Genomic DNA, 12,215 nt, shown 5'->3' with positions numbered 1-12,215 from the left:
CCATCTTTCCTTCACAAGAGAGAAGCGACCGCCAGCTTGTGAAGCCATCATCACTATCCCGGTATAAGACTCACCACCGAGTCTTGTATCATCCGGTATCAGAGCACAGTTCACGCTGTTCCCTTGCCATGTTTATCTTTTCCATTTACTTTCATTTGATTTATAGCTTTTGTTTTATTTTATTAAAAAAAAAAATCCTAGTTTCTTTTATTTCACTGCCTTATCTCTAGTTTGTTTAAGCTTTTATTTACAAACTTTAAAAAAATATATATATATTTTCAATTTGTTTCCTCAAGTCGTCTGTTTCACTCTCTGTATTAGTTGTCGTACTAGTTCATCTCGCATTTAAAAAAAAAAAAATATATATATATATATATATATATTTTCAGCTTTTGTTTCATTGCTTTTATTGTCTAATATTGCTTGTCATTCTTAAAATTTCAAAAAAAAAAAAAAGTTTCCTTTATTTTCTTTGACATTTCCCTTTTCAACTTCTGTGGTACGTTGATCCTTTGTTGTTTTTGTCTAAGCACAGATCCGTTCTAGACACTCACTATGGGAGAAAACATAGATATACCCCAAGACGCCATGATGCAAATGATGAGAAACCTCACAGAGTAGTTGAGAGGACTCGGCGATAGGATAGGCCGTTTGGAGCAACCTCAAGCGAGGGTTGACGTTGGACCAGATCCAGAACAAAGGAATGTACGCGACAAGGAAGACGAATCCATTGACATGGATGATGATGATGATCCACCACCAGATCCATTAAGGCGTCAACATCAGCGGAGAGAAGATCCTTTGATGCGGAACCGTGCTAGAGAGGTAGAACCAAGAGAACAAAATCGAGATGTTAAACTAATACCTCCTACTTTTGCAGGAAAGTTTAATCCGGAGGTTTACATGGACTGGGAGAGACGTAAGGAATACATATTCCAATGTTATGGCTATGGAGAAGCCCGAAAGGTAGCCCTTGCATCGGCACATCTCACTAACAATGCCTTGTCATGGTGGGATAGGACGATAACCGATAGAAGGAGGCAGCGGTTTGCTACCATCAGCAGTTAGGGAGATATGAAGTACCTTTTAAGGTTGAGGTATGTTCCTGATCATTATCAACGAGACTTACAAAAACGTTTTAGAAAATTGTCTCAGGGAACAAGGACTGTGGATGAGTATTTTGAGGAGTTTGAGAAGCTCATGAACTCCTTGGAGCTGGAAGAATCGAGTGAGTCCCTTATGGCTCAATTCATTGATGGCTTACAAGAGCGTATAGCCCGAAAGGTGGAGACATCGAACTACAGCAGCCTACATGAACTACTTCACAAGGCTGTACAAGTGGAGCAGCAAATCCAGCGTAAGATGTCTTTAAGGAACCGTACTAGAAACAACACGCCTTGGAATGCAAGCAACAACCGGAGCATGGACAAAGGCAAGGCCGTGGAAAATGACTCTAGGTTCAAGAACAAGTCTAATGAGGCACCTAAAACCTCTAAACCCGAACCAGGTAAGTTCCCTAACACTAGTCAATCTCGTGCCCGTGACATTACTTGTTTTAAATGTCAAGGCAGGGGACACATGGCGAGAGAACGTCTGAACCGAAGGGTGATGATTGTCACAGCTAGTAGAGACTATGAGTCTCAAGACGAGCAATATGAGTACCATACTGATCCGGAGAATGACGTGGAGTATCCCGACACAGGAGAATTTTTTGTGATCCGACGTATGCTGAGTGTACTTGTCAACCCCGAGGAGAAAGTTCAAAGGGAAAATATTTTCCACACTCGATGCACAATCAAGAACAAGGTATGTAACTTGATTATTGATGGTGGTTCTTGTACTAATGTTGCTAGCAAGTATATGTTGGACAGGTTAGGTCTTCAGAAAACAAAGCACCCGAGGCCATACAAACTTAATTGGCTGAACGATGACACCAAGCTGAAAATTGCTGAACAAGTTACTGTATCATTCAGCGTTGGGAAATACCAAGATTAAGTTATTTGCGATGTAGTTCCAATGAGAGCCGGACATCTTCTTCTGGGAAGACCATGGCAGTTTGACCGAGCTACAACTCACGTCGGTCGAACAAACCATTACACTTTCACGCACAATGACCGTAAGTTCAACCTTGCCCCTTTAAGTCCTTCTGAAGTTCATGAGTTGCAAAAACACATGAACAAAGAGGTCGAGGTAAGGACTTCTAACCTATATTTGAGATCTAATGAGGTTTGTAAAACCATGAGTGCCAAGGGCACCGTGCTACTAATGTTGTTCAAAGAATGTTTAAGTACAGGTAAAAGTGAGCTTGAACTACCCGCTGAAATACAAGCTGTACTAGATCAATACAAAGACATGTTTCCGGAGGAGATACCACCAGGATTATCCCCTATTCGTGGCATTGAACATTAGATCGATCTTGTACCCGGTTCTGCTCTACCAAACAAACCAGCTTACCGAATGAATCCGGAGGAGTCTAAGGAGTTAGAGAAGCAAGTGCGTGACCTAATGGATAAAGGGTACATCAGAGAGAGCCTAAGCCCATGTGCGGTACCAGTTCTCTTAGTTCCAAAGAAGGATGGTACATGAAGGAATTGTGTAGACTGTCGAGCAATCAAAAATATCACCATCAAGTATCGACACCCCATTCCAAGACTAGACGACATGTTGGACGAGTTAAGTGGTGCAATCGTCTTATCCAAAATTGACTTGAGGAGCGGCTATCACCAGGTCCGAATGAGGGAAGGAGACGAGTGGAAAACAGCATTTAAAACCAAGCAAGGTCTCTATGAGTGGCTTGTCATGCCATTTGGGTTAACCAACGCCCCAAGCACCTTCATGCGACTAATGAACCAGGTTCTAAGGTCATTTATTGGTAAATTTGTTGTTGTTTATTTTGATGACATACTTATTTACAGTAAGTGCCATTCTGATCACATTAAACATCTAGGGTTAATTTTGAAAACACTTCGGAAGGAAGGCCTTTATGCTAACCTAAAGAAGTGCTCCTTTTGTACTTATAAGTGTGTGGTCTTAGGTTTTGTAGTGAGTAAACACGGCCTACAGGTGGATGAGGAAAAGATTAAGGCAATAAGAGAATGGCCTACTCCAACTTCGATTAGACACGTTCACAGCTTTCATGGTCTCGCAAGCTTCTACAGGAGGTTTGTCAGGGATTTTAGTACAGTGGCTGCACCAATGACCAGTGATCAAGAAAAATGTGCCTTTGTCATGGGGAGAAGCTCAAGAAAAGTCCTTCAACACATTAAAAGAGAGGCTCACAGAAGCACCGGTCTTAGCCCTCCCAGATTTTGAAGTTATGTTTGAAGTAGAGTGTGATGCATCAGGTTTGGGAATTGGAGTTGTACTACATCAGAGGAAAAGACCCGTGGCTTTCTTCAGTGAGAAGTTGAGTGGAGCTACATTGAACTATCCGACCTATGACAAGGAGCTTTATGCCTTAGTTCGAGCACTGGAAACATGGCAACATTACTTGTTATCCAAGGAATTTATCATTCACACCGATCATGAAACCCTCAAGCATCTCAAGGGCCAGATTTCACTTAAGAGGAGACATGCGAAGTGGTTGGAGTTCATTGAGACGTTCCCATATGTGATAAAGTATAAGAAGGGCAAAGAGAACGTGGTTGCTGATGCTTTGTCAAGGAGGCATGCTCTTATAGCTACTATGGAGGCTAAATTAATGGGTTTTGAGCATATGAAAGAGTTGTACAAAGATGATCCAGAATTAGGAGAGTGCTACAAGGAGTATGGCAAAGGAGCATATCAAGCATTCTACTTGCAAGATGGGTTTCTATTTAGAGATAAGCGGTTGTGTATTCCTCAAGGCTCCATGTGAGACTTGATACTTACTGAAGCACATGGTGGAGGTTTGATGGGTCACTTTGGTGTCGACAAGACCTTGGCCGTTGTAATGGAACACTTCTTTTGGCCTCATTTGAAGAAAGACGTTGAGAGATTTTGTGCTCGATGCATTGTTTGTCACAAAGCAAAATCCAGGTTACATCCTCATGGTCTTTACTTACCATTACCTATTCCTAACTCCCCTTGGATAGATATTTCTATGGACTTTGTCTTAGGATTGCCAAAGATTAAACACAAGGATTCAATCTTTGTTGTTGTGGACCGGTTCTCCAAGATGGCACACTTCATCCCATGTGAGAAGACCAATTATGCGACTAAAACCGCAAATTTGTTCTTCAAGGAAGTGGTGCGTCTCCATGGAATCCCAAAGACAATAGTCTCTGATCGTGACACCAAGTTCTTGAGTCACTTTTGGAAGACACTTTGGAGAAAGTTAGGTACCAAGCTTCTATTCTCTACAACTTGTCATCCCCAAACGGATGGGCAAAATGAAGTGGTAAACCGAACTCTCTCTACTTTACTTAGAGCCACTCTTGGTAAAAATATGGCAACATGGGTTGATTGTATTCCTTTTATCGAGTTTGCTTATAATCGTGCTGTCCACTCGGCTACAGAACTATCTCCTTTCAAGATAGTCTATGGAATTAACCCTTTGTCTCCATTAGATTTAGCACCATTGCCTCAGATAGAACAGGTTTGCCAAGATGGGCTAAGAAGAGGAGAAATCATCAAGAAGTTACATGACAAGGCCAAAGCAAATTTGGAAAAGAAGAATGCCGGCAACAAACGCAAGGCTGATTGGGGAAGAAATGAGATGTTGTTCAAACCGGGAGATTAGGTTAGGTTGCATATGAGGCCTGAGAGATTTCCAACACAACGACCTTCTAAGTTATCACCAAGAGGCGACGGTCCATTTAAAGTTCTTGAGAAGATCAATGACAATGCCTACCGTTTGGAGCTACCAAATGAGGTAAAAATTTCTCACACTTTTAATGTAGCTGACTTGTCTGCTTATGATTCAGGAGATTCAGTTTTGAGGACAAAACCTTCTGAAGAGGGAGGGAATGATGCAGACATCAACCCTACCGCCCAAACCGTTGAACCAGATCCTGTACCAGAAGTACGAGAAGGCCCTGTGACACGATCAAAGGCTAAACAGCTAAGGAAGAGGTTTAACCTAGCTGTTCAAGACATTGTAAGCTCCCTAGAGCTGAAGGACGTCAACTGGTCTGTACCACCATCATGCCACCACAACCGAGATGACCACATTGCTGAGGAAGAGCTTGCTGAAGCCTTCACCCAAATGAGCCTTGATCAAACCAGTTCCCCAGGTATGAAACCTCTTTTGGCAGGTCAAGGAACCTCAAGAATCCACGAGAAGACATTGGATCTGCATGAGACGTGTGATAAAAGCTACACCTCCGATCAAGATAGTGAAGATCCAGATCAAGACATAAAGGACATGAACGAGCATCAAGAGGCTGATCAAGATACTCTAGAGGAACTCTAGGAAGACCCCTACTTCAGTAAACAAGCCAACAAGCCAGTACAAGACAAGAACCTTGATGTAGTTCATCGACTAGTACAAGAAGTGGTTCAGAGAACGTCTATTGGGCCTCGATCGCATCCAGGTAAGTCCTATTCAATATTTTCGATCATTGCAGGTTACACCAACCCCAACAACGGCTAGAAGGCGTGCTCATCAAGAGAGATCAAGTTTGCTTAGTATTTTCTTTAATTAGTTTATTTACTTTCCAAAAACAATGGTTTGTGTTTGATTTTATATGCTTTCATTTGTTGCATTATTTTGCATTTATTTTTCGGCCTTAGGGCTAGCTGAAGGACTCTTATAAAGTCCCCATGCAGCAGTTGTACGATTTTTCACCTTTGATATTAATAAAACTCTGAATTTTCTTCTTCTTCTCTTTAAGTGTTCTTAAGAGAATAAGCTTGTTCTTTGTCTTGTGTGTGAGATTCCACAAGGCTAAGTTCGTGTACTGTATCAGAGACCAATCACATCTCTGTGGTGTACTTCAATCCGCCAGCACTTCCCCCTTTACCGATCCCACACGAGAGAAGCGACCGCCATCGTGTCAGATCTACATCATCGACCACCTTTCCTTCACAAGAGAGAAGCGACCGCCAGCTTGTGAAGCCATCATCTCTATCCCGGTATAAGACTTACCACCGAGTCTTGTATCACTTTACCTGCACCACAAACAACAATTTAGATCACGAGCATTGTCATAAACACTCAGTGAGGCAATCCTCCCATCTACTAGGATATACACACAATCAATTGAAAATCCAATGTTCAACAACCAACAAGTAACACAATCAAACCAGAAAAAGCAAATATCAACCGCCTGCTGAAAGTAAGTGTCGACCGACACCCTCTTGGTGTCAATCAACACTGACAAGGTTGGTCTCGACCGACGCAAGCGACCCAGTTTCAACCAAAACACTCCTTGTGTCGATCGACACATGTTCAATATTTCTTGAAAACCCTAACTGTGTTGACTGACACCTCCACTGATATGATCATGAGATCATCCAAGACGACCCTTGAGTCTTGTTCAACACGAAAGAAATTGAAGATCAATTCCTCTAGCCAAACAACCACTTGGGATACATTCTTACCTCATCTAGAGCATATCACGAGGTGGAATCAGTCCAATCAGAGTTCAGATAAAAGAGTTATTCATTTTAAAAATCAGCAAATTGGATCAAGAAGTAAAAGAGCTAAGAAGCTAAGGAATGCACTTAATGGGCTAATTCAAGAGCTTATGGCCAAAGAGAGCATGGAAAATTCTATTGGGGATGATGTCTATCAAGTCCAGCCCACTTTGAGGCTAATTGAAGTCCAAGAAAGCCCAAAATAATCACTTTATTTTGTGGTCAAAGAAAATGATGAAAATGGAGTTCAACTAACCTTGGGAAGGACACCTTGGGAAAGTAAACTTCAAGAGTTGAATCTTCATTCAACTATCTATCTTTATTGTTTTTAGTTTCAAGAATAATATTTGGCTTTGTTACCAAGTTTTCTTATCCTATATAAACTCATGTAAGAGCAATGAAATAATAAATCCAACTTTTTTATAAAACCTTTTCTTTTCTTTGAGAGTGATTCTCTTCTGTTCTTTGTGAACAAAACTGATTGCTTGGTGTGATTCTGACAATCAAAACCGACTACTTGGTGTGATTCCAATAGTCAAACCCCGATCTCCTTGGTGCGAGGCTGAGAGATCCGATCTTTTTGGTGCGAGGCTGAAATATCAAACCGGTATATCAAGAGTCTTTCTGCAACTCTTGTGCGACCATTCGTTCCACAATCCTTATTCTTGAGGCTTCATCGTCTTTAGAATCAAGGTGTCTCTATCTACCAACTCGAATGTGCCGATTCCTTGGGAGAATCATATCATCCCCATGGTGTCGTCCAATACTCATTAGAGCCCTCGATCTGTCCTCGCACTTGTGTCGACTGACACACTCCTTGTATCGATAGACACAGATGTCGAGCATCGTTCTCTTACGATCTCTAACGCAGATCTCCGACTCCAAACATCTCTAATGTGGCTGAGGCTCACCCAGAATCCATGTAATACCATTGGGAACACAAAAAAACCACAAGCAAGCAAGGAATCTATTACACAACTCAAAGAACACTCAAAACATAGAATTCTCAAGCTTAGACCATGGTCATGCACTCACCTCTTTAACATGAGAAATTTGACCAACCAATGATGAATCCAACACTCCAGCAAGCCTCTCGCACGATCCTAGCCTCAGATCCCACTCCACAAGAGAGTTCTCCTAAGAAACAGGCACAAAGAACACCAAAAACTCACAAGAACAACTTTCTCTCTTATATTTCTCTGCAAAACGACAAATAAGCGGAATCTGGACCCTCACATCGACTTTCCACTTAAATATCACAGTTTTAAGGGTTTTTCCTAAACCAAATAGTTCCAATTCGACGATTTAAAACAAACCGGTCGAACCAGCAAGTAACAAAATTCTATAAGTTGGTTTGAGAATGTTACACAATGTTTCAACTAAAATTGGACATCCAAAATGTAATGGGATTATATAGACATATCACAATCTAATTTATATCAACTTTAGATAGTAGATCCCTTTTCAAATTTACGTATCATTTATTTTTAAACCTTTTTGTTTCTTGCATATATAATGTATTTCTATTGATATTTATAATTTTTATTTAATATTATTTTACATGTGTTGTAATCTAATTAATTCTAATAAATACACTATCTGTCATTTTATTTATTAACCTTGATCATCTTTATAGAATAGTCAAAAGAAGTTAAAACCCTTTTACCAAAAAAACAACCTAAAAATCTATGTATATTTATTAGAACAATTGAGAAATATTGTGGTGTGAATTAGTTCGTGTAATATATATTGGTTAATAGCATAGAGATCAGAGTTCAATTATATTTGGGGGCAATCTCTCGGCTATCTTATGTCATTCCAAAGCTCAACAAAACACCAATGTCTCAACCCCTAAGTCAGGCAGCCATTGATGAAGCAATAGCATTAGGGATAGATTTGCAGTTTGATGATTTATACAACCCTGATGAAATTGCGTTGATAATTAAACAAAGAGAAGGTAAATAAATTATATATATATGCAAATGATTTCATGATTTAATTTTCATTATATAAATTATGTGTTATTAAATGATTATTCATTTCTTATATTATAATTACATATTGTGCGGTTCTTTGTTTATTATAACTACTAATTGTATTGAAATATATTTACAGAAGCGCTTTCCATACAAGCTGATGAAGAATATGCAAATATGTTGCAATTACAGGAACATGAAGAATTTGTAAAAAGTTTGCATGCCATGGAAGGTGATTTTGTATGTCTCATGCAAATTCTTGGCAGATTAATCTTTATTTAAATTAATAACGTGATTAAAAAAAAAATGATCGAATTTTGTTATACAGAAGATTTACTTGTGGCTTCGCAGTAAACTTTGTATTATAAATGCTAACGTTTTTTTCTCTGTTTTCTTCAATCCTTAGAAAATCCTCCGAACAATTCTCAACATGATGTTCCTTCGGTAATCCCAAATCCTTTTTTATATATATTACATATCTTTTAACAATTGTTACAAATCTTGTTCTTGTAAAAGATTGTCACAAACCAATTGCGTTTGATTAAATTTCAGACTAGTGGAGGAAGTAGTTTACCTAATCAAACTGCTACTACTGAGAACAACAATCCAGAAAATGAAATAGAAGAATTAACCGAGGAAGTTAGTAAAGAAGGATTACCAGAAGATGTTATCTCTGGATTACCAACTCAAAAGTACCGTCGCAAAACCTGGTGGAGAAGGAGATCATTTGTTCCCGATACAAACGAGTAAGATCATATCATTTCATATTTGTTTGTTTCAATTTTTTTTAATACCAAATGTGACTTTAGTTCTATATCGTCAGTATTTACTATGGTTAGTCTGTGTCAGTCTTTGATTAATCTAGGTATTTTATGGTTAGTCTGTGGTGATTCTAAAAGTAAGATCCGGTTACGACTATGATTTTAATTATTTTGTTTGTGTGATCCTTGTAGGTGTTCCCTATGTGCAGTCGGCTATGAGAAGGGAGATAAGATAACTATGTTACCATGCAAGCATGCCTTCCATAAGGATTGCGTTTCAAATTGGTTAAAAGAAAACAAGGTATGAAGGTTAATATTTATATAAGTAAAAATGTTAATGAACGTTGCATATAAGACGTGTTCTCACCTATATGATATTGTTTGGTTCACGCAGGTATGCTGTGAATGCCAAGCCGAAGTTAATCCGTAATTGGGACAGTTATGCCAACTCTCATGGGATGATAACGATTAATATCTTGTATAAGCTAGGTTGACGAATGTTCTGGCATTTTTTTGAGTATTTTAAGATAATTTATCAAGAGTAACTAAAATATATATATATATTATTTTATCTAAATAATATTAAATTTAAAAATGTTCTCAAAATATCATAATAGCCGGATCAAATAATAAAGGGACATTTGTGAAAATACAATATTTTCAGAATAATCGAGATTAACAACAATCTGAAAATGGAGAACTTTACAAAGTCAATCTGATTATTTATATATATCATACCTATATACACATTCTTATTTTGGAGAGTTGATTTTAAGATAAACACAAACATAACTTTCCTATGCTAGAACATTATATCTTGTCGTAGTGCCTTCTACAAATAGATTTAACTTCTGCCACTGCATTAAAAGTATCTTATCTTATATAATATGAGAAGATTTTTCTCAACTTTTGGTAAGAAGTTGACACATGGCATGTTATTTATCTAACACCTATCTTATTTTGTTATTTGGACTTAATTAACTAAATTCATTTGTAATTTAGATCTAAGTAACTACTGGCCCATAAAAAAAATTTCAACATTTGTTTTTTTCCATGTTATCATGTTTGTTGTTCGCATTAGTACTACGGAAAAAAATTATCTGAAAATTTTTGACAAATTAATTTATTCACTAGAGTGTTTATGTATGTTTTTCCTACTCTCCATAGACCGGTCCCGCAATTTTAGATGTCATACGGAATGTTTTTCTAAAAACCCTTTGTAAATAAAATTATAAAAATAGTAATATAAAAAATTATTTCAATATTTTAGTTCGCTTTGTTTACTCACATTTTTCTTTGTTTTTTCTATGTTATTATGTTCGTTTAAACCTTTCTACGAAAATAAATATCATATTACCTAATAACTCATTATTGTTTTAGAACTTTTCGAATATGGAATTTTTTTTATTAGACTTACATAATTTTTTTCCGAAATTGAAGTTTACTTTATGTATCAGTAACAACAAGTTTAATTAACATTAATCTAATGTTCATTCACCAACAATTCAAAAGATGAAATAGGTTTTTACATAAACCTAATAAAATTTCATCTGTAAATTGGATATATCTACATGAATAATATTTTGTTTTCTTATATAAAACTTGAACTTCTAAATTTTTGCGAACTTATAAAAAAATCTAATAATAACTGAACTTATAAATTTTTTTCCTACATAAGACCTAAAACTTTTGGTCTAAAATATGCCCCAGAAAAATTGACTTCTTAATCCTTGGCTTCACTTGCTTGGCCTTTGGGTCGGGCTTTGAACCATGTTTTATTTTTACTTCAGGTTGTCGTGGTTGTTGGTTGTGTTAATATTACTATATCATGAAAAAAATGAACTATCATGATTTAATAAGTTCAACATGTTAGGTTTTGTTCATTTCTTATATTTTAGAATCTCTATTTTTTTTTTCCTTTTGGGCATTCATGTGGTAAAGCAACTTCTTATTATTGGACGATGCATATGAGTCTTTCCATTGTAAATTTAGTTTCTCATTATTCTTCATATTTAAGAAAAAAAAAATGTATTTTAAACTATTATAAAAAAGGAAAATTGTATGTTACTATCATATGCTTTAAAAACTATGTTGTTAAGCTTGTAATGTCTTTTTATCTCATGGTACGATATGAGTTGCAAATTTCTATACTATATCTGATTAATTTGACATCTATAGTGAGTAGTATATGCTAATTGTATATTGGTATCATATATTTTTAGGAATCTTAGTATCAAATACCGCATTTTCAAAAATACCAATTTTCCTATGTCACTTTTCAATAATACCTTTTGATGTTGTTCATTTTCAAAAATACTCATTTTCTATGTATAAAAAGACTAAATTCTAAATTGTAGACTCCAAATACTAAACACTACCCATCAAAAATATATCCTAAATGTAAAATAGAGAACCCAGACCTTAAAAAAAAATTCTTCAAATTAATTTAACGTACTGTAATTTGTGTAAAAGAGGGCAAAAATGAAAATGTTCGAAGAAAGTTATTTTTGAAAAAATGTATCTCAAAAATGATATTTCTAACAAATTTACATATTAGAAAGATGTTCCAAAATTTCTCAACATAAAAAAATAATATTATATGCAATACACATGCTCTAATATGTATGAAAAAACTAAAGTGAAAAAAACCATAAACACTCTAATATGTAATCAAAAGTATCTCCATGTGTTGAAATACTCTAATACTATATATAAAATGAAAACTCAAATAACATCAAACAAATGAACCCAGAAAAATTAATATGATCAGTATATTTTAAAATCACAAAAATAATCATTACTGAGTAAACAAATAAAAACTAATAAACTTCAAATTACTAAAATTGAACAACAATGTAAGTTAAATCCGTGCTACGCACGGGATAACTTCTAGTATATAATAAAGTAAGGTTCTCTCAAA

At 36.5% G+C, this 12,215-nt stretch overlaps 1 protein-coding gene and 1 long non-coding RNA gene across 3 annotated transcripts; one reads left to right on the top strand and one right to left on the bottom strand.

Moving 5' to 3' along the window:
- Positions 1–5,599: 5,599 nt before the first annotated feature.
- Positions 5,600–7,935, bottom strand: LOC147922935 (uncharacterized). Its single transcript, XR_015589478.1, has 2 exons — positions 6,815–7,935; positions 5,600–6,090 (listed from the first exon to the last, which is right to left on the bottom strand). It is a non-coding gene; the product is annotated as an uncharacterized LOC147922935 (long non-coding RNA).
- A 283-nt stretch (positions 7,936–8,218) lies between these two features.
- Positions 8,219–9,901, top strand: LOC104761221 (uncharacterized). 2 transcript variants are annotated; one of them, XM_010484260.3, is made up of 6 exons: positions 8,219–8,515; positions 8,674–8,766; positions 8,941–8,978; positions 9,087–9,280; positions 9,488–9,596; positions 9,690–9,901. In XM_010484260.3, the coding sequence occupies exons 1-6, from the start codon at positions 8,398–8,400 to the stop codon at positions 9,723–9,725; spliced, it is 588 nt and encodes a 195-aa protein (XP_010482562.2). In that variant the 5' UTR covers positions 8,219–8,397; the 3' UTR covers positions 9,726–9,901. The 2 variants fall into 2 exon arrangements, with proteins under 2 accessions (XP_010482562.2, XP_087356151.1); XM_087500025.1 differs by lacking the exon at positions 9,690–9,901 and having other exon boundaries at positions 8,279–8,515; positions 9,488–9,602.
- The last annotated feature ends 2,314 nt before the right edge of the window (positions 9,902–12,215 follow it).

This window comes from Camelina sativa, chromosome 18 (genome assembly GCF_030686135.1).
Source record: "Camelina sativa cultivar CO46 ecotype springtype chromosome 18, ASM3068613v1".
Classification (NCBI taxonomy): Eukaryota; Viridiplantae; Streptophyta; class Magnoliopsida; order Brassicales; family Brassicaceae; genus Camelina; species Camelina sativa.
This window is presented reverse-complemented; position numbering and strand designations above follow the sequence as displayed.